We start from the raw sequence: 21,686 nt of genomic DNA on the forward strand, positions 1-21,686 counted from the left end.
AAAATACAAAGAACCATCCAAAAAAAAGGAGTGAGTCAGTGGGGCTGCTACTCCCATTTACAAACCTGCCTTCAAGCTTTGAGTTGACAGCTATGAAATGAAGATGGTAGCACTTCTCCCTGTCACAGGTGTTCTTCTGAGAATGAGAGAAACACAGAGCCGCACTGCTTAATGGAGGCGTGCGTGGCTATGGAAGTGTGTCTACGGGTTGAGTTCCCTGCATGAGGGAGGAGGGATGCGACCAGGACATTTTAGGAGAACACATTCGGCTTGAGCAGAGGGGAGCAGAAGATGCACTTAAGAATACAGTGTGAGGAGGGCGCAGAGTGAGAAGATAATTTTGAATGTTAAGACAAAAGATTTAAATACATTATCCTGGCAAAATAATTATTTTTTCCCATTGGGGAGATGATGTATGAAAAGTGGTAACTTAAGAAACCTCACTCACAGGGGACGTGCTGAAGTGGAGGCAGACCGTAGAAGAGACGGGAAATGGGAACCAGGTGACCGCAGTAGCCTATGCTCAGGAAGAAGGTGACATAGACTCTGAGGCCAGTAGAAAAATTCAGAGAAAATAGAGGAACGGGCACATGACAATGATTCTCGTTATCTGGGTAACAGGACTAGGGCAGTCAGGAGTGGGACATGCTTGGAGAAAAGCAGGTGATCAAGGTCTCAGGCAAGTTTTAGGTCATGGCAAGAGGTCCCTATGAAGATGTTTAAGGAGAAATTAACATGGATTAGGATCGAATGTAGGACTGAGGATAAAGGTACAGGCCTGGGCTAGAGAGGTTCCTTTTAGAGACATAAATTTATCAGTGGCTGTTGAGTGGACTGGGAATCCATCATGGATCTCAAGAGTAGGTCATGAGGCTTGGAACTTTAGAGGAAATAGAGTCAGCTAAGGAGAGGCAGACAAATAGCATCCAGAAAGAGGAGAAGCAGGGCTGAGGAGAGGCATCTGTTTCCAGGGAGGACGGAGTTTGAAGCAGAGTGTGGTCGAATCTGGAATCTAGTTGAAGCAGAGTGTGGCCGAATCTAGAATCTAGTTGAAGCAGAGTGTGGTTGAATCTAGAATCTGATTGGAGCAGAGTGTGGTTGAATGTAGAATCTAGTTTCAGCAGAGTGTGGTTGAATGTAGAATCTAGTTTCAGCAGAGTGTGGTTGAATCTAGAATCTTGTTTCAGCAGAGTGTGGTGGAATCTAGAATCTGGTTGGAGCAGAGTGTGGTTGAATCTAGAATCTGGTTGAAGCAGGATGTGATTGAATCTAGAATCTGGTTGAAGCAGAGTGTGGTCGAATCTAGAATCTGACTGGAGCAGAGTGTGGTTGAATGTAGAATCTAGTTTCAGCAGAGTGTGGTTGAATGTAGAATCTAGTTTCAGCAGAGTGTGGTTGAATGTAGAATCTAGTTTCAGCAGAGTGTGGTTGAATGTAGAATCTAGTTTCAGCAGAGTGTGGTTGAATGTAGAATCTAGTTTCAGCAGAGTGTGGTTGAATGTAGAATCTAGTTTCAGCAGAGTGTGGTTGAATGTAGAATCTAGTTTCAGCAGAGTGTGGTTGAATGTAGAATCTAGTTTCAGCAGAGTGTGGTTGAATGTAGAATCTAGTTTCAGCAGAGTGTGGTTGAATCTAGAATCTTGTTTCAGCAGAGTGTGGTGGAATCTAGAATCTGGTTGGAGCAGAGTGTGGTCGAATCCAGAATCTGGTTGCAGCAGCCTTTTTCTAATCATTTAACTCTTTTCAAAAGAGCCAAAGAACAAAGTTTACAGATAAACTTCTCCACTCGAATCCCCCTCGCCTCCCTGTGAAGTCAACAGGCTGAGGGTTATTGATTACCCAAGCACCGTGAGCGTTCCTTCCTCGGGGTTACATTTCAATAGCTTGTGGCCAAAGTACATCTTTGCGTTGGGATATTTCTCAACAGCTGAGGAAACAAAGGAAGAGAGCAAACAAAAGTAAAATTCTAATTCTTATTTCACTTGATGAAATTGAAATAGGACTCGTTTTCTGACAGTATGATACGGCTATTTATTTTTACCAGGCAAAAATGATTAAAATGGTAATTTTATTTGGTAAAAAGTCCCAGGGTAATTTGATAGTAAAAGACATGGATAAAAATCATCTACTCTCATTTCACAAAATAAATAAAAAGAAATAAATAAATAATAAATCAACTAACTCCATTATGCAAATTCTTACATTGCTGAGATTATTGGCACCCTGGAAAGTAAACAGGCTGTATATATTTTAAAAGCTCCCTATAACTTAAGGCTTTCATTGTGGTTGAAAATATTCAGCCAAACTCTCTCACACTGTGCCTGCCCTAAGCCCTCCAGACTCCTGATTCCAGTCCTAACAAATGTAGGTTATTGACACGAGTTCTTTTTATAATCACACACCCGGACACTAGGGAGGAAATAAGTCAAACTGTTGGAACCTTCCTAATAAAGAGAATCAGGTTATGTCAGTGTATTTTGTTTGTTTGTTCTTGTCGGAGTAGTAAAATATGACTCTTGTCATTATTTAGTCTCAAGGATAGGAAAGCTATCATTACAGGCTTTTTCTTGTTTCCAAAGCCACAAATCAGGAGGTAAGGGTTAGTTCAAAGCCGTTCATCTGATAAGTGGAGTTATGGAGATCCTGGAAGGAAAGGGAAGATGCCAGAGGTCACAGAAAAGAAAAAGACAGGGCCCATGTACCAGAGGTTCTGGCTTTCAACTCACTGTTCCTGCCTCTACTTGCCTCCCTCTAGTCTCAGATTTTGGATCTTTTTGTTTCATTTTGACTGAGCTTGATTCGGGGTTTGAAGCCTTTAAGATTCTTGAATGTGGGATTAAAATCTGAGGGGCCTTAAACTGAAGACTTATTTATGTATAAGAAACCTTTTGGCAAATAACTTTGGAGAAACCGGAATTTACCTGAACTGCCAAGCCTACCTTTGACAAACACAGAAGGCATTCGTGGCATCGACTACTTTATTCTTTCTTAAATGTATTCTAATACATCCCAAAGGATTTTTTCACAGAACAATAGTCCTGGGATGTGCTCCCTAAAAGACAACAAACTGGCCTGTGGTCAAATCCTTTTGAGAAATGCTAACTAACACTCTGACCATCCTGGCTGTGCTGGCTGGGTCTCCAGCCACCTGTGGTTCTTGCGTGTTTGAAATGTGGGGGCTGGTCCAAATGGAGATGTGTTGTATGCTTTGGATTTTTACAACTTAGTACAAAAAAGTGTAAGAGACTGAAAATGTCTCATAAAGAACTGTCATATTGATTACACATTAAAATGATAATATTTGGACATGGGGTTGAAATACATTGTTAAGTTCACCTATTTCTCTTTAGGTTTTTGTTTTTTTTAATGTGGTTAATGTTAAATTTAAAATTATACATATGGCTGGCATTTGAGGCTACATCTTGGACAGCACTGCCCTAGAAGATCTGCAACGCAGACTAGTCCAATAAAGGCCCTGAGAAGTACTGTAAGAAGAAAGACTTAAAGCTTGTTTGATGCAGGACTTACCAGACTCACTTGACCCTGTGTTCTTTTTCTTTGTGTCTTGCTTAGCAATTACTAATGTTCCACAGAATAGCAAATCATTAAAAAGTCCCTCAAGAAATGCTGATGCGTGAAAATGCTTTAGTTAGAATGCCTCAGGCAGGAAGAAATGAGCACCTACAATTAATTGGCGACGTAGAGTGGGCAGCTCATACGTTTGATTTTTGTAAAGCAATAAAGAACTTTACATTCCAAAGTGTAGGGGTTAAGAGGCTCGGCATGCATTTTGCTAAGGTATTTACAGCATTTGTGAACTCGTGTGCTGTGCAGCACATTTCAACGCAGGCAGTGCGGGGAGCTTCTGATCTGTGCACCGAGGCTGGATCTTCCCCATATGTGTCACCTCCTTAGTGTTAGCAGATGTTTCATATATAATATTAGAGGCAACGATGGTAATTTAAAAGCATGGGCTTTGGAATAAACAGACTTAGGTTTCAATCCATATTCTACCACTTATTAACAGTGTGACCCGTTACCCTGTGGGGCCCGTAAGCCTCCCTCACCATCTGTACAACTGAAGTAAAGATAATTCCCACCTCACGTAGTTGTTGGGAGGGTTATAGAAATCCAGGCATATAAAGCATTTAACATAGTGCCTGGTGCCTCAATGAATATTTGCTGTTATTTTCATTGTAATAAATTCAGAAAATACTATAAGGAGATTGTCTTAGGCCACCTACACGACATTTTTAAGAGGTGCCTTTTGGTTTATCTCTTTTCTTAAGATCCACATGAATCTATCTAGCCACCTAGCCCCACCCCACCCATCTGCCCATCCAAAAGGCAATCTTACAAACGGAGGGAAAGAAATCGAATTAAGAATGCTAAGCCCAGTTTCTTAAGGCCCTCGCGAGTCACCTAGAATGACTTTCTCCAAAACTCCTCCTCCCGGTTGAATTCAATTCAATTCAAAAGACATACTGCAAACTGGCTTTGGATAGGGAGCTGCGGAGAAACAGATAAGTCGTTGGAACCTCTGCTCTCCAAAGAGCAGAGACTACTGGACCCCATCAAGGCAGATTGATTGAGGAGACAGGGGGAATACTTAAGGGGCGTGCTTTGCAGGGAGTGACTCTGTTTGGCACAATTGCTGGAGAGGAGAGAAAACTGCTACAATCGATGGCTACTGGGGTGTGACTGGATTTAATTACCAATCCAGGGGCTTTTCCATGAATGTGTAGGCCTTTGTCGTTACTCAGGATCCTCAGGGTTATATTTTACTCCTTCCACTTCTTCAGCCTGCTTCTCCCTCTATCTACTGGGTCTCCTACAAATGCCATGAATCTACTCCCTTCCCTCCAACCCGTTGCTATAGCTTTAGTCCATGGCCTCGTTTTTTTTTTTTTGCACCAGGCATTACCCAGTACTCTGAAGATCTCAACTCTCTGTTGGCCTCTGCATTACTGTTTTTTGATTTTCTGAAATGCAAATCTAACTTGTCACTTTGCAAATCATCAGAGCATATCTGCTGTTTCCACTAGACTGTGTGTTACTCATCAGGAAGAGCCCTCATTCATTCCAGTGCCTGTAAGATGATATGAATTCAATACGCATTGAACAAATTATTTCCATCTAGATCACTGAAAAGATGAAAAGAGGATGCATCACTGCTACTTTTCAAGAAGGACTTGGTATTGTACATAGTCCTGCTCTTAATTACTCATAAAAAGAAATAGTAAACAAATCCCAATAAATCATGTGACAAGATTAGTCTCATGTGCTATACACAAACTGACATCTGGTCAATAAAGCATTGGACTTACCAGTTAATAGATCTTTGTTTAGATGTTCTCTGCTTATAGAAAGAATATACTGTAAGAAAAATATAGTAGATACATTTGTTTCTGGAGAACAGACAAACATGATTCTATATAACTCACTCAGAAATAGGAAAAATTTATTAATTAGCAGAAGGTTGCAAGCTCAGTTTTGTGACCGTTTAGCTAACTAGCCTTTTAAAAAAACACCCACACACAAAAACACTTTAACCAAATACATATAATGCGATGCTTTAGTTAAATTTAGGCTTCTTCAAAGTTGGATACTATAAAAACCAAACCCTTATCTTGTAGGAAAATATTATTTTCACTCAGTTTTGTTTTAAAAATAAACTGTAAATTTCATATTTTTATCTTGGGTCTCCAAATTGAGCGATTTAAAAAAACTTCAGGGCTGGCCGGCTTGGCTCAGCGGTTGGGCATCAACCTATGATCCAGGGGATCCCAGTTCGATTCCCGGTCAGGGCACATGCCTGGGTTTTGGGCTCGATCCCCAGTAGGGGCCGTGGAGGAGGCAGCCGATCAATGACTCTCTCATCATTGATGTTTCTGTCTCCCTCTCCCTCTCTCCTTGCCTCTCTCTGAAATCAATGACAACATATTAAAAAAATAATTAAAATAAAATAAACTTAAGAAATGACAACATCTCTAGAATAAATGTACTATTTCCCAAAGAGATTACTTTGAAGGCCTTCATTTCAATGTGAAAGGATGTGTGTGTGTGTGTGTGTGTGTGTGTGTGTGTGTGTGTGTGTGTTCATGGTTGTGGCCAGAAGGGGGTTGGTAGGAGTGGATCAACCCTCCCTGGACACATGTTGGTGGTTTGTGACTTTGTATTTTGTAGGACAATTCACTGGGGTTGATCGTTTCATAAGGCATGCCAGGTACAGTACTTAGGGCCCACCATACATTTAGGGGTACACCAAAATGTTTTAATTTTAGTTTAGTTTAAAATCAGAAGAAAAATTAAGTATAATGAATATATAAGAATGAATCTAGCCTAGATTGTGTTAATATTTATATCAGTACACTCATAAAATCTAATTTTTACTATTTATCGTTTTAGAGAGAAAGGGGCCCCCAAAGGCAGGAATGCCTACCTAGGTCCCATGAAAGGCATAATGCAGTCCTGCAATTCAGGGTAAACCTATTGCTTTAAAATTTTTAACCATATAATTTTCCATAGTATCGCCTTCTACATTTAACACAAATATACTAATTTATGAATCGTCAGCTCATCCAAATGTAGACATTTAAAATTAACAGTTAAATCTATGCTTGGTATAAAAATAACTTGGTCATGCTACCGAAGCAATGACAGGGGAAGAGTTTCCTGCGTCTTTGCTATAAATTGAAATTAACAGGGACCTATTAATTCTCTCTCTCTTAGTTCTGTTTTGCAGTTTTCTATGTCATTAATCACCTCATTTCAATGGAAGAAACCACACTTATTATTCAGAGTATATTAGGAAACATTCTAACTACAAAAGCTTATTTACATAGGAATATTTTTTCCATATCAATAATCAGGCTTGATTGATATCTGGGAATGATAGACACATGGGTCCTAGAGGAAGAGTAGGGAGGGTCCCTGTCTGGTCTACTCTATATCTTTGGGTAATATTTTTTCATAATCGAAAGTTAGAGTAACTCCCATCAAGTCTTTCTAACTCCCACCAACCTTTCTGAAAGGTTGATCTTATGAAGAATATAATAAAAAATGGCTCTTGTAACCAAAATCATCTTCATCTTCATCATCATCACCACCATCATCATCTAAAGGAAGTTGGCTTATCTCCTTTGGAAATTTGTAAGGCAAGAGTTGCAGTGCTGCCTTTTTCAAATATATTCACATTCTAGGTACCGAATGCCTTCAAGTGAGAATGTTTCCTAGGAGGGGAGCACGTTTGCTTTGGGCTTGGAAAATTAGAAGTAAACATTGGGAAGCTCTGATTTGCTCTGTATATTAGGGAATATTTTGACAGTTTCCAGGGCAATTTGGGGGGGGGGATGGGAGGAACCAGCAAGACAGGAAGAGCCTGGACACCGCAGGAGAAAGGGCAGAGAAAACAACAGCCAGAGGAGGGAGGCTCAGAGAAGGGGTTCAGATGGATTTTGGAGATTAGATTGTGCACATTAGGGATTTCAAGGTTGTTTGCTGTTCTGTGAGCAACGTGGGCTCTCCAGGACCCACAGGTCTTTAGCATATTCATGTGTCTCATGAGTGAGTGTTGTTTGCAGAAATTGGTTAGAGGGGTGGACTTCGTGTCTGGACCGTGATGGTGCACAGCCAATACTGGAGGAGAGGGAACGGACACCAAGAGGCAGCGGACGCAATAGGAGGTAGGCTCCCTGGGGATCCGGGGAGATCCTGGGGTCAGGCGGGGGGCTTTCGACTTCCATAGGCGTGGAATTAAGTAGTTCAAAGCAACCGTAAAGGGTAAGGAGGCCCCCATGCTTGACTCAGATGTGAAAGTAGTGCTACAAACCAAAGAACGAGGGGTGGCTATAAATTTAGCCTTGACCCAATTCTTAAGAATTGAGACATAGTAGGATTGGTGGGGAAGGAGTCATTTCCTCCTTCTGTTGTATTGAAGGCCCCAAAATGGGAACCCCCACTGACACTGTCACCCCGTTGGAAAATCACTGGTGCTGAAGCTACTTCTCCCTGTCCCTGTCTGGTGGTACAGGTAAGGAAGCCAATTGTCATCTCAGGTCCAAGTCACTCTCCTCATCAAGCTTTCCTGATAACTTGAGCCATATTTCACTCCTCGGTCTATTTATACTTCATTGGTTCAATCTTTGCCGAGGGAACGGGCATGAGGAATTGGTCTTCCTCAGCACACTCCATGTTAATCCAGGAGAAAAGGGGTACCCAGGTCTCCTGTGAGGGCCTCGGACACCACGCTCTGCTGGCTGTTGTCTCATGGACAACCTGCCTCGTTTTTCCTTTGGCCTTGACCTCCTGTAATCGTGTGGCCTGTCTCTTCATCTGTAAAGCAAGGTGGCTGGATTCAATGAATCCAAGGTCGCTGATCACTGTCGGACCCTTTTTTGAGAAGGTGCATTTACACGTTTTCTCGTTCAATGCACACTTGGCACTCAAACACGTATATTTTTTAGAAATCTGGTCTCACCCAACTTCCCTCCATGGATAGGCCCTCGCTTGATTGGGACAACGCTGTCTCACTGCTGATTTAAGATTTCCACTCATTGTCTATCTCAAATCTCACTTTCTCTGGGAAGACTTCTCTGAAAACCAAAGCTTTCCTGCTTCTCTAAACCACACAGCCAAGCATCCCTGCCACCCCTCAGCTGAGTTCACACACGGAGGGTGATTCCTTCCTGCCCTGACCCGGCTGCAAGCTCCCCTCCCTACACTCGGCAACCGGCTCAGGACGCGGCACACAAGAGGACAATTCTTGTTTACAGAAAGAAAACATTTAGTAAGGAAGGGAACAACATTCTGCTCCCCTGCTTTTAGGGATATTGATTTTAAGCTGTTTCTTAAGAAACCAAAGGCTCAGAAAGAAACTTTGACCCTTCCCCCCATTTCCTGCCAAGAGATTGAGACAAAGACACCCACTGCAGGAAGGAGATTTTGGGGTGTCCCCTTAGCCTAATTTGAATTAAGTATGGGAGACGAGAGGGCTTCAGCAGGTGCTTAGCTAGATCCCCCTGTGCACCATTGTCTCCGACTGGCCTAGCAAGGGTTATCTGGTCTTGTGCATTTCCCTGTAAATCGCCCACTCCCACTTCTGAAATCTAATACTCGTTCCCCCACCCCTTTCTCCATTGTCCAAAAATGTCTTATATATCCATTATTGCCTCAGTGTCTTTGGGACTTTTCATGGACTTATTCTGTCTATGTGAATTCCCCATGAGCATGTATTAAATTTTGATTTTCTCCAGTTAGTCTGTCTCTGTTAATTTGGTAATTGGCCAAACCAGAAGAATCTAGAAGGTGAGAGAAAAAGTATTAATATTTTTTTAGCCCCCACAGTTAGCAGAGCTTATACTTGACATGTGTGTGTACATTGTTTCTTTCCTATAACACCAACCTCAATTTGGGGCCAGTGAGACAGGATATATTAATTATCTGAAAATGTTTATCTGACTTATGAATGGTCGAGGACTTTCTTCCCCTTCATTCCCCTGCCAGGCTCACGAATGAAGATTCTGTATCTATGTTTTTATAATGCCCAAATAAGCAGGTTATTATTTCTAAAAAGTCATTAAATAGAAAACTTGATTCCTCCCTGCCACGTCCTTCCCCAAAGCCCTTAGTTGTTGGAATGCTTTACTTCTGACCCACTTTTGAAACATATTTTAATTGTGGCAAAATACATATAATACAAAATAGCATCCTTTCCATTTTAAATATACAGCTCATTAAGTACATTCCCAATGTTGCACACCCAGTGCAAATTTTGCCCAACTCTGTATGTTACTGTGTAGAAGATAAAAAGAAAACACAAAGCAAGATAAGGATTTTCTTCCATAAATGCCTACATCACATTCTGGACTCTGATGTTTTTGAAATTATACAATACTGAAAGCATTTTGGGTTCATTCTATAAATTCCATTGTAGTTAAATTTTGGGTGAGAGAGTCAGGGAAAGCAACATCGTAAAACCCTCCAAAGTTGTTTTTGCATATTATGCTTGACAGTAAATACATTGCAATGTTCTCTGGGTAACTGAGAGGAGATGGGAAATCAAGGGCATCCTGTATGAGCAAAGCACAGAGACAAAAAACAAGGTACCAGGGACGACAATAGCTGACTTATTGGGTGTTTAGTAGGGACTGGGCCCTATTTTCAACATCTCTTGTGAATTAACTTGTTAACTAGTTTATATTCCTGACTTCTAGACTGTGGCTGGAAATGTCAGAAACAGGTCCAAGTGCAAGCCATAGACTTTAGACTTTGGTTAGGCTATAACCAAACAAGTCTCCACAGGGTCAACCTACCTGTGACTTTGTCCCATAGGGAATTGCAGACTTTCTTCCTGAAAGGGAGTGAATCATTCTTGCTCTCATGGGAATACCTTGAGATACAATCTGCAACAAAGCCAGAAATACCCATCTCAGCGTCTGTAGCATGGCATTATGCAAATAAGATGGTTACCAATTTTAAAGTGTGATTTTTAAATATTTTCAAAAATAAATATAACGTAAAGGACCATAGGGCGCACAGTATGGCGCAAACTTCATCTATAAGAACTGTGCTCCTGCAAATTTTAGTTTTTGCATTTTTTTTTTGGACCTTTAGATTTTGGAACCGATTTAAACTTTATGGGATCCAAATCAAATATTACACTCGAGGAAAGTGCTTCATTGCTGGAGAGGTAAAATGATTTTCTTATGAGAACAAAAGAAAGCACTCCATGGGGAGTAAAACCCAGGACTCCTGAAACCCAGTGCAGTGTTTTCCTTCATACAGACCTAAGAAAAGTGTAAAAATGCAAATAGAACTTATATTGACTTTATCATTTCGAAGACCATTGTCGGCAAAAGTTCTATCAAGAAAAAGGCATCATTTCTATTCACATTTTCAAGCTGCGTGATAGACAGTAAGAAGTTCAGTGACATTGAGGCCACGTAAGGAAAATCTATTACAGGCCCACAACCTTTCTCCAAAAGCTTGGGACCCGTTGGTTTCAGAATTCAGAGGTTTTCACATTTTTGGGAGGTAGTTTAGTGCGAATGTGGATATCACATAGCTCCCAGCAGAGTCTGGGGCACTGCTTCATAATCAAGTAAAATATTTCTGTAGTAAAACAGTCACACTAAGTGGAAAAAAAATGTAAGGTCATAAAAAGCATCCCATCAGGTCAAATTTTCTGCCGAATGGGTGAGGAAAGCTTTCTATTTTCGGAGGTTTTTGGAGTACAGGATTGTGGGTGAGCGATTAGGGACCTGTATAGTCAAAAGAATAGAGTTGGCCTGCTCTCTTATTTTAATGCCATCTCAGATCTCTTTCTGGAGGCAGAGCTCTACCATCCTGCTGAGAGCCCACGTCAGAAGAAATGACCAAATTCCTGGAGTTGCAGGGTTCCTCTGCCCCATGTCGCTCCTCACTCTCTGGATCCCCTAGATGCCTCAAAGTGTCAAATGTTCAGCCTCTTGCCAAACCTTTGTGGAGTGAGGCTCTTGGCATTCAATAGTGCTTTGGACAGGAATGAGATAAAAACCATGCCACTGTTGGTTTATCTCCTACAAGGAAAATGCATTAACAAGGTACCTGGTCTTCAAGGCCAACGGCTTTCAAGGCTTGTCGTCCTCTGTGAGAAAGGGCCAAGTTAATGCTTCTCCCGCGTGCATATTTAGCCACTCGGATATCTGAAACATTGGAAGCAGGCTCCACGTTACACACGTCTCCTTCCATCCTAGGACAGGACGGGCACGTAGCACCTGAGCAACGGTGCGCCCGGCACCAAGTTCAAAGACCTTCCTAACTCTCTTAAAGAAAATGTTCATTATAGTAAATTTGTATTAAATGAATTTAGATACTTGAGGTTTAAAAAATTCTAACAGTTTCCCCCTTCTTCTTCTTCTTTTTTTTTTTTTAAATCTTTTTAAAATCTAAAGAGAAAGAGATCAGAGAATGAGAACCGCATCTCAGTTTGCAGCAAGGCCTTACCTTCCCTAGCTTCGTATACATCCACTTGGAAATTCCGCTGTGCCAGGAAGCAGGCATTTAAGGATCCCACCTAGGAATCAAAGAAGTTTTATCATATTTTCATCTGACTCCACCAGGATGGAGAATTTTCTCCGCCGCGTGTGGCTTGGCTGTTACACTGATGTACTCAGTCACTGCTAGAAGGCTCCGCTTGCAACAGTAATGGGATAATTCAAGATTGAGTGCTATGAGTTGAGAGAGAGGTTTCTTTTTATTTTATTTTTTTAAATCCTCACCTGAGGATATTTTTTCCATTGCTTTTCAGAGAGAGTGGAAGGGGGAGAGAGAGAGAGAAATATTGATGTGAGAGAGACACATCAATTGGTTGCCTTCTGCACAAGCCCCGGCCAGGGCCAGGACCGAGCCTGAGACCAAGGCACGTGTCCTTGGCAGAAATCGAATCCGCGACCCTTCGATCTGCAGGCCGACGCTCTAACCACTGGGCCACACAGGCAAGGGGTCTTTTTACTTTTTTTTTTAGCGAGATCTAACTTTCATACAGAAAGACCAAAAAACATGTATACAGTTTAACAAACAATTAGAAAGCAAACACCCATATAACCATCACTCTGGTCAGAAAGTAGGACGTTGCCACCCCCCTAAAGCGACCCCCACCTTCCCCCCAGTTACAATCCCCAACCTTTCACCAAAAGGTAAATATTGTGTTGACTTTCGTGATAACTCATCCTTGCTTCTTTACAGTTTTATCACTTAAATATATATCCCTAGGCAATCTGGGTTAATTGTCCTTGCTTTTTAAACCACATCATTAAAACCACACGTGTGTATGTTTTTGCACCTTGCTTCTAACACCACAATATGCCTATGAGAGTCATCTGTGTGGCTGCAGGTAAACTCTGGGTGATCCATTTTTATTACTGTCCGATTCGTCATTGTGTGAAATCTCACAGATGATTTAGCCGTTCTACTATTGAAAGGCTTTTGAGTTTTCCCTGGTTGGGGAATATTACCAACAATGCTGCAAAGAGCATTTTTGTACGTGAATCCTAGGACACGGGTGCATGACTTTTCTCTGGAGTTTTAAACTAGGAAGGGGAATCCCTGTTCAAAGGCTTATGTTTTCTTACCTTTATTATGTTACGTGTTTTAACATTTTATACTAAGGTGTTTTTCAACCAGCAGCTTCTGAGAGTTCATGCTTGCCAGGACTCCATGCTCTCAAATTTTTATTTATTTATTTTTATTATTTATTTTATTACTATTATTTTTAAAATATATCTTTATTGATTTCAGAGAGAGAGGAAGGGAGAGGGAGAGAGAGAGAGAAACATCAATGATGAGAGTCATGGATCGGCTGCCTCCTGCAGGCCTCCTACTGGGGATCGAGCCCACAACCCGGGCCTGTGCCCTGACCGGGAATCGAACCGTGACCTCCTGGATTCTAGGTCCATGTTCAACCACTGAGCCACACCCAGCCAGGCAAACTTTTTAACATTGTGGTTGGAGGTTAAGACGGGGCGGAATGTGTTTTAATTTCTGCACGCCTGATAACTAAAGAGGTGGAACGCTTTTTCACATATCGATTGACTATTGGGAGCTCCTCGTTTGTAAAGTGCCTGTAGAGTCTCTTGACTATTTTCTATTGGGTTGTCTTGTCTACTTTTTTCTATCGATCCTTTAAGTTATTTACGGATCTGAATACAGAGTCCTTGTCGCTTTTAAATGTGGCAAATATCTCCTTTTCTGTGGCTGGCTGTTTAAACTCTATAGTATCTTTTAAGAATGACAAGCTCTTGATTTCAGTGTAGCCACATTTATCAATATTTTGCATTATTGCTAATGCGTTTGTTATCTTGTTAAGAAGCCTTTCCCTACTCTGAGACTGTGAAGGCATTTTTGCTATGGTCCTCCCAAGGCTTTACAGTGCTGCCCTCCTAATAGATTTATGTAGGTTGCTGGGATTTATCTCGGCCCCATCACTAGCAACTTAAACTTGGTGAGATGATCCACATTCAACGGCCACACCTGGATTTTGGGCAGCATTGTATCCTGCTGCTAAACAGCTTCCCTTCTGGAAACGCTGAAACTGTTCTTCATCTTCTGGTTTCCTTCCCAGGCCTCTGGCCATTGCCCCCTTCCACCCTCACAAAGGAAGGCAATCAAAAGGAGTTTCCCAAACCTTCATCCTAGGTGGCTTCCACGTCCATGGGGATGTGAGAACTTACATCTCCTACCCAGGTCCTTCTTTTTGAGCTCCTGCCTCTGAAAGTTTAATTAATGTCACTTCTTGAATGTCTCAAAGCGCCTCAGAGTCAACAGATTCAAACTGAAATGTGTGATCCTTGCTCTCCGTCTTGTCAATTCTCCGCAATATTCTTTATGTCAGTAAATAACATCCCATCCATCCAGGTGCTCAAACTGGAAGCCTGAGAGTCACCCTTGGCACCTCTCCCCCGCCCTCTCCATGCTTCATCCGTTCCAAATTCTGCCAGTCCTGCCCCATAATGTTTCTCCATCTGCCCATCTCTTTCCATGCTCGCCAACCGCCTTCTATTATCACAACCATTAGGCTTGACTAATGCCATGTTTTTCTGTCTGTTTTACCAGCATTCACCCAGCCTTTTGCCAGTTGGTTTCGCGTAAGCAGGTATTTGAAACAGTCATTTGAGGTAACCCTTCTGCCAACAAAAAAGAAAACACAGAGAGATGAACCTGGCCTTGGGAACCATGCCTAGAGGAATCTACTATTTGCAGGGCAGCCTGAGCATTTCAGCAGGATTTTGATAGACTCATGAAGCTACAAGACAGAATCTGGAATTCAGGACACCCACCAGACTTCCTGCTCAGGAAGGTTTAATTAACCTCCAGGCTTTGGGTCAGGACTCTAAACAGGGACATCCTAGGAGAAGGATAAGCTGGAAAGAAGTCAATAGTCAAAGGGAATAAAGCCTGTCTAGGAAGCGTCTCTAGTCATCTGGGAATGCTGGTAACCACAGCCACCTCACTGAAGCAAATGAAATCCCCTCTGCAGAAAAATGACATCACCATAAGCCTCACGTTTTCTTAATAACTTAATAACTTTCTTAAGTGTGTGTGTGTGTGTATATATATATATATATATACATATATATATATATATATATATAAAATTCCTCATCCAAGGGTATGTGTTTTTTTTTAATTGATTTTTAAAGAGAGAAGAGGGGAGAAAGAGGGAAACATTGATATGATAGAGAAACATCGATCAGTTTCCTCCCATATGCTCCCCAATTGGGGATCAAACCCACGATCCAGGTATGTGCCCTGACCAGGAATTGAACCCTCAACCTTCTGGTGAACATAGGGGACAGTGCTCCAAACCAACTGAGCTACCCAGCCAGGGCCTTAATATATATTTTAAAACATATTCTTAATAATTTCATACTGCATGATTGTCTTGTAAAAAAAAAAAAAAAAAAAAAAGACAACTAAAACTAATCCACAATATTCGCATACACATAATTTTAGAAGTATATATGTATTAATAATATGTGTCTATATGCTACATACACACATAAAGCTTTTAAATATATATATATATATATATTCAAGGGAATGATAAACACAGGATTCAGGGCAATGCTTCTAAGGGGTTTGAGAGAGAAGCCCAGAGGCAGGTATAAGCCTTTGGCAATGTTGTAATTCTTGTGTTGAGTGGTGAGTTCAAAGGTTACAGCTTCAGCCTGTTATCATTAATAAACAAACGAGCAAAAATCTAAATGAAAATGCCTTCTCCAAGGCCAGTCCTAAGAATGGGCCCTGAAACAAAGATTATGATGACCCCAGTTCTGTGCGACTGAGGTTCGCATAAAACTCAAAGAAATTAAATATCGGTGGATGTCACAGATGTTCAGCCAGAAGGATTCAGAACGTGGCTAACGAAGGACGTCTCACCCTCTCTGTTTCCTCTTCTCACTTTCTGTAAAATGTGCTTATTTGGGAAAAACCGCCGGTACCTTCTTTAGCTGTTACGCTGTCAAAAAAAAGTGCTAAAAGTACCAAGAGATGAAGATATAAATGGAAAGGAAAATGCGCGTAACCACTCTGAGGCCACCACAAACTCTGGTTGAAAGCACAGCTGGTTCCTGAGGATAAACAGGGAAGGGTGTCGAGGGGGCTGAGAGGAGTGGAGAGGCCGGGGGGTTAGGCTCCTGGGGGCAGTGAAAGCTCTTGGTAGAGATGGGACCCCTCTATGAAGGACCTGGGCGATCAGGTTCAATTCCTGGTCAGGGCACACACCTGGATTGTGGGTTCGATCCCCGATTGGGGAACGATTGGTTCTGATGCCCCAAAAGTCCAGGATAGTAAACCATTCTGGTCATCAAGTGATTTGTAAAATCAAAGTTTTATTCACAATTGGTCTAGTGTTTGGGTGCGTAAGCAGAGCTCTGAGGAGATTCCTTGGTTACCTAATTGTGGATTTACCCAATTTTCTGTTCTTCCATTTTCCCTTGTTTTTCTGTCTCCTCTTACTTCCTTCTTTACAGAGCATGTGCTTTGGCCCCACCATGCCCATGGTATTGATGACTAAGCTACCAATTTAAAAAGTTCTTTCGAAACTTTTTCTTTTTAAATACATATCTTTATTGATTTCAGAGAGAGGAAGGGAGAGGGAGAGAGAGAGAAACATCAGTGATGAGAGAGTCATTGATCGGCTGCCTCCTGCATGCCCCTGACTAGGGATCGAGGCCGCAACCCGGGCCTGTGCCCTGACCGGGAATCGAACCATGATCGCCTGGACCTAGTTGCTGCTGCTGTCTGCAATACCCCATATTTTTAATCTTATCTCTCTCTATATTCTCACATTATCTTATAGAAACAGTACCGACTTAGACGATCAACAACAGAGTGTGACTGCATCTTTTCTCTTTGAGTTGAACAGATATATGAACATGTGATGGATGGATCTGTATGCAAAGATCAAGCCATCTGGGAGTATTTGCGATAAGCGAAAAGGAAAGAAAAACACATCTTTTGCAGGCAGCTAACAAAGCTCTGAGCTGTCTAGAATTATCGGTTCTATACCAGAAACTGCTCACGAGGTAGTCAGCGAAGTGAACTCGGAGAGGGGTGGATTCTCGGTCAAGTTGCTTCCAAGGCAAATTCATCAGCAGAGGCCACTGACTTGACTTGGACACCAGGGGCGAGAGCAGGATTCACGAGGCGCCTTAGGGGTCCAGCAGGGGAGCAAAAAAATCTCAAAATGTTAGCCAACGATATTGGAGGCATACGGATACATAAGCAAGACAGCTAGAAGAGGCAGTGAGAACATCTGGAGTGCAAGCAAAACGACAAAAGACAGAGTAAAGCTAACAGAGTGAGATTGGAACCAATCCCTAGCCACTGAGCAGATTCAGAATGACTCCTAGATCCACAAAGAAATGAAGAAATTACTCCACTTCTGCTGGTAGGAGGCGCTAGACATCAGGGCAGAAAGGAAGGCTCAGGGCCTGGGGAGTAGAAAACGAGAGTGAAGCGAACAGTTTTGCTAAAATATTAATAAAATAGAAGTAATAATAAAGGCTAATAGTAATTAAGCTCTTCACATGATTTATCTCATTAATATTTATATAAAAGAAAAAAAAGTATTTACTTGAACCAAGCTATATATGCAGACCTTGACCCAAGATTATAAGGCCTTTAACTGTGTGTGTGTGTGTGTGTGTCTCTGTGTGTGTGTAGGACTTACTTTGGGAAATTAAAAGTTCTGGGTGACATTTGATTTCTGGTTTTATAAAGACTAGATTTAGAACAAAGCTAGAAACCTGCCAAGTGAGGACGTATGACAAAGGAGCAGTGAGATTTTAGAGGTAAAAGAGTTAGTGACCTAGTTTTAGCCCGAGATGGGGAAACTGAGACCCGCTTGGCATCAAGACTATTTCGAGTGTCTAAATCCACGACAGAAGCTGACATCTCTAGCGGTGAGACCCACACTCTTCGTGTCAAGGTCAAGTTGCTTCAAAGGCAAATTCATCAGCAGAGGCCACTACCTTGGCTTGAACACCAGGGGCAGGACATGGCTATCAATAATAAGTCATAAAATGCATGAGTTGTCTCAGCCTGATGTTTTGGATGACTTTACCCTTTAAATATCTTTTAACGCGAATTTTGATGGGCCAAATAGAGGAAGAATGAATCACAAAGAACCCCACTAGTGTTTTGTAATTCATTCCTCCTCTGCGGAGGACATTTAGTTGTTTCCTAATACATGTGCATTAATTTGTCTTCCATTTTCTATCCAAACAATGAGAGTTCAAGAGCTATTCAGTGAGAAATGCATGGGTGATATCCACATTTTTATGCCTTCAAAAATCATACATCCAATCACATATTTGTTACCTTTCCTTGGATTTCTAAGAGACATTCCTGCTGCAACCCTTGTCCAAGTCTTGGACAAACACGACAGCCTCTTAATTGCTCTACCCTGTTTTCCTAGAAGTTGTTCCAGTCTTTCTCCACCTAACAGCCTGAGAAAAATTTAAAATCACAGCTTGCTTTCCCACCTGAAGTCCTGCAATGGCTCTCCACTGTGCCCAGAATAAAATCCAGCCTTCTTGCCTTGCCCTCTGAGATCTGGGAGACACGACCACCTCAGGGCCTGCAGCCTTGGCAGCTCCTGTTCCCCAGGCTCATTCCTTCTGCCTTTCTGTTTGCTCTGTCAACGTGCCCAGCTAATGCTCACGCTCTTTCTGTAGCCCTTAGCGCGGTGGCTTCTTTCTCAGTATTCGGGTCTCCCGTCACCTAACCCCTCCTCCGAGGGGCTGTCTCTGACCCCCTGTGTATCAGATACTCTACAGCAGCACCCTGTTTGCATTTCTTTTGCAGCATTCTTCCTGAAAGTATTTATTTCACCACTGAACCCCCCATATCTAAAATGACGTTGGCACATAGCAGGCACTCAGTAATACTGATTTGGTTTAATACATGAATTCTCCATTTATGATAGGAATTTTTGATAGGAAAGAATTAGGCTGAAGCCCCGTATGGAGAAATGACAACATATGTCACATGCATTGACCAACGCGGCGTGTAACAGCATTCCTTAGCATTTTGAAATGTGGAACTAGAAATGGTAGAGGAACTGTCATAGTACTTTGGGGAAAAGACAATAAGGAAGGCAGAACCAAAGGCAAATTAGCTATATAAACATACGTGTGGTATTAAATATGCTAATCTATCTACGGCCTAGAACAGCGTCTGGCACGTATAGGCCCTCGATAAATTTTTGTTGAGTTATTAAATAAATGAATGAATATCTATGAGCTAACTGCTCAATGGTTAGCTCAAAGGTGGAAACAAAATAATTAAATTTTAACTAATGGGGATATTCTGTTTACTTGAGGTGGTCCCATGTTAGACAGAACGGGCTTTGGTATGATGACAGTGGGTGCAGAGAGACTCCCTCCTACATCTCACTATATGCCGGGCAGGTCGGCTGGAGGTCATCCACCTGCTCAGTGAGGGGGCTCCACACCCCAGTGCCCGAGGTGCTCCCTTAGACCAGCCAAATAAGGTGACCAGACAGATCTCATTCCCAATCAGTCAAATGACTAGCGAACACCCGAAGCGACCATTTTGCACTAGCTTCATGTTTCTTGACTCTTTCATTCTTATTAGACAGTATAAACTGAGCTATTAACCAAAGTGAAGCAAATGTTCTCATTAAAATGACTATTTCCAGGAATATTTTTTTAAAAAAACAACAACAGTCAACCTGGGAATAAATGAATTCAATTATCTCTATTTTCTGTTTGTTTTTTAAAAAAATGCTAAATCAAAACGAGGAGGGAAAACACACACCTTCGTATCTAATGGAAGTAAAATACCTTCCCTAGGAGACAGCAAGTGGAAACTAGTGCCTGATTTAAAATACGAATATTTAAAGATCAGGAAAGTCAGCAGTAGAAAATGAACGATTCGTAGGAGTGATTAATAATCATCATTAAGAGTGATGATAGTAACTGTAACACCTCTAAGAGGAAAAATATCCAAGTGGATGCTTACCAGGCCACCACCAACGACAGCTATTTTTATGCTCTGCCTGTCAGATGGATCCATGACTGCCGAGGTGTTTTCCGTGGTCACCGCAGCTCCTGTCACAGAGACGCGAGCTTCCCAGGCACAGGTTCCCTCCTGGTCTTTATACTGCTCCGCCCGGAGCCCAGCCAAGTGTTTGAACTGGGCTAGTTCCCCTTGAAGTAGGAGGTAGCATTTAACCCCTTAGTAGCCCAACGTGCAACCAGCTCTGCTTCAAGAAAAAAAGAAAATTCATGGCATTAGCTACATTTTGGAAAAATGCAGCCAAGTGGAGACATGCTCTGCCTTGAGGTTAGACACAGAAATCCTAAAGCGCAGGCTTAGGGTTTTTCTTCTTTGTTTTCTACCCCATGTATTTTCTTGCTTTCTCACTTTCGTTTTCGTTCATAATTAACCGTGAATGAAACGTCCCTCGTCCGCAGTTCCCAAGCATCTTCAACTTGCCTTAGAGAGTGAGATGGCATGATTTCGTAATTGAATCATAAATTATTTTTGTCCTTGAGACCGGTCAGGAATTTCACCTAAAGGATTCTCACCGATTGCCTTTAACAGACTCAACCGGGGGACAGTGTTTTGCCTCCTCTGAATAGTCTCCCAGCAAGATTTTCAATTTTGTGTCTGACTGTATTTACCCCCCAACCCCCCTTTTTTTTCCATGGGATGCTAGAAACTTTAGAATCTAATTTGTGTGTTTTCACTGGGGGAGATGATTAATAGTATGCTTCTTGTAAACTCATTCCTGGCTTCATATTAACCCTCCACTTCTTTGCTCTTATTTTAAACTCACATATATATTTGAAACATGATGGGAGTTCAATAAACTAAGAATGTAAAAGATAACACTTGCTCGCTTCCTAGTGAGAGCAGGGTGGATTCAGACGGGCTTTCCCCTGGTTGGGAGCTAAAGCTGAAATCATTCAATAGCGACCCCTTGTGGGTACGTGTAGAGTCGATTGGGAAACGTTTGTGTAGGTATTTTATTTACTCATTCACAAGGTCTAAAATTCAAACGACACCAAAGGATATATGGTGAAGAGCCATTCTTATAACCCTGTGTCCTTGGCCGCCTGTTTTTCCTGCCCACAGACAACCACTATTTTGGTGTTGGTGACGCTTTCTTCTGCAAGCATCTCTCTACCCCCTCACCCCCACCTCCCTCCCTCCCTTTCCTTATATAGTAACAAATGTCACATACTTTCCACATCTTTTTTGTTTTTTTGTGTTTTTTATTTTTCTCATTTTGATACAGGAGAGTCAGAAATTAAGGGAAATTCCTTGGCAAGTGGAATAAGGAAACTGAGACAAAATAATTAAACAAGGCCAAACAGTTTGGGCGATTTATAGCCAGCTAAGGAATCACAGGGTTTTATCTTCCCCAACCAAGGACACTTAGGTGCAAACGGTTTACACTTTCCAGACTTTCCTGGGGCAGACCTGCCTGGGTCCAAGTACCTCTTCAATGACGTTCATGATGACGCTCTTTAAAAATGAAACTAACCGGAAAATAACCTCTGACCCCTCTATAGACACGTTTTGATGAATCAGCATATTGAAGGACACACCTTGAAAGCTAATGAGTATTCTGTTAAGACCCTCCCTGCGACCTCCCTTAGGATTTCACCAGC

General features: G+C 41.8%; 1 protein-coding gene across 1 annotated transcript in view; it reads right to left on the reverse strand.

Moving 5' to 3' along the window:
• Positions 1-20,479, reverse strand: part of KMO (kynurenine 3-monooxygenase) — a 34,593-nt gene extending 14,114 nt beyond the window's left edge. The window contains exons 1-6 of the mRNA XM_081123859.1: positions 20,029-20,479; positions 11,986-12,055; positions 11,587-11,684; positions 10,314-10,403; positions 5,328-5,376; positions 1,840-1,927 (exon numbers count right to left, since the gene is read on the reverse strand). Coding sequence (XP_080979985.1) covers positions 1,840-1,927; positions 5,328-5,376; positions 10,314-10,403; positions 11,587-11,684; positions 11,986-12,055; positions 20,029-20,082 — 449 coding nt within the window. The 5' untranslated portion in view covers positions 20,083-20,479. The remainder of the gene's footprint in view (positions 1-1,839; positions 1,928-5,327; positions 5,377-10,313; positions 10,404-11,586; positions 11,685-11,985; positions 12,056-20,028) is intronic.
• Positions 20,480-21,686: the final 1,207 nt, after the last annotated feature.

This window comes from Miniopterus schreibersii, assembly GCF_964146895.1.
Source record: "Miniopterus schreibersii genome assembly, chromosome: 21".
NCBI lineage: Eukaryota > Metazoa > Chordata > Mammalia > Chiroptera > Miniopteridae > Miniopterus > Miniopterus schreibersii.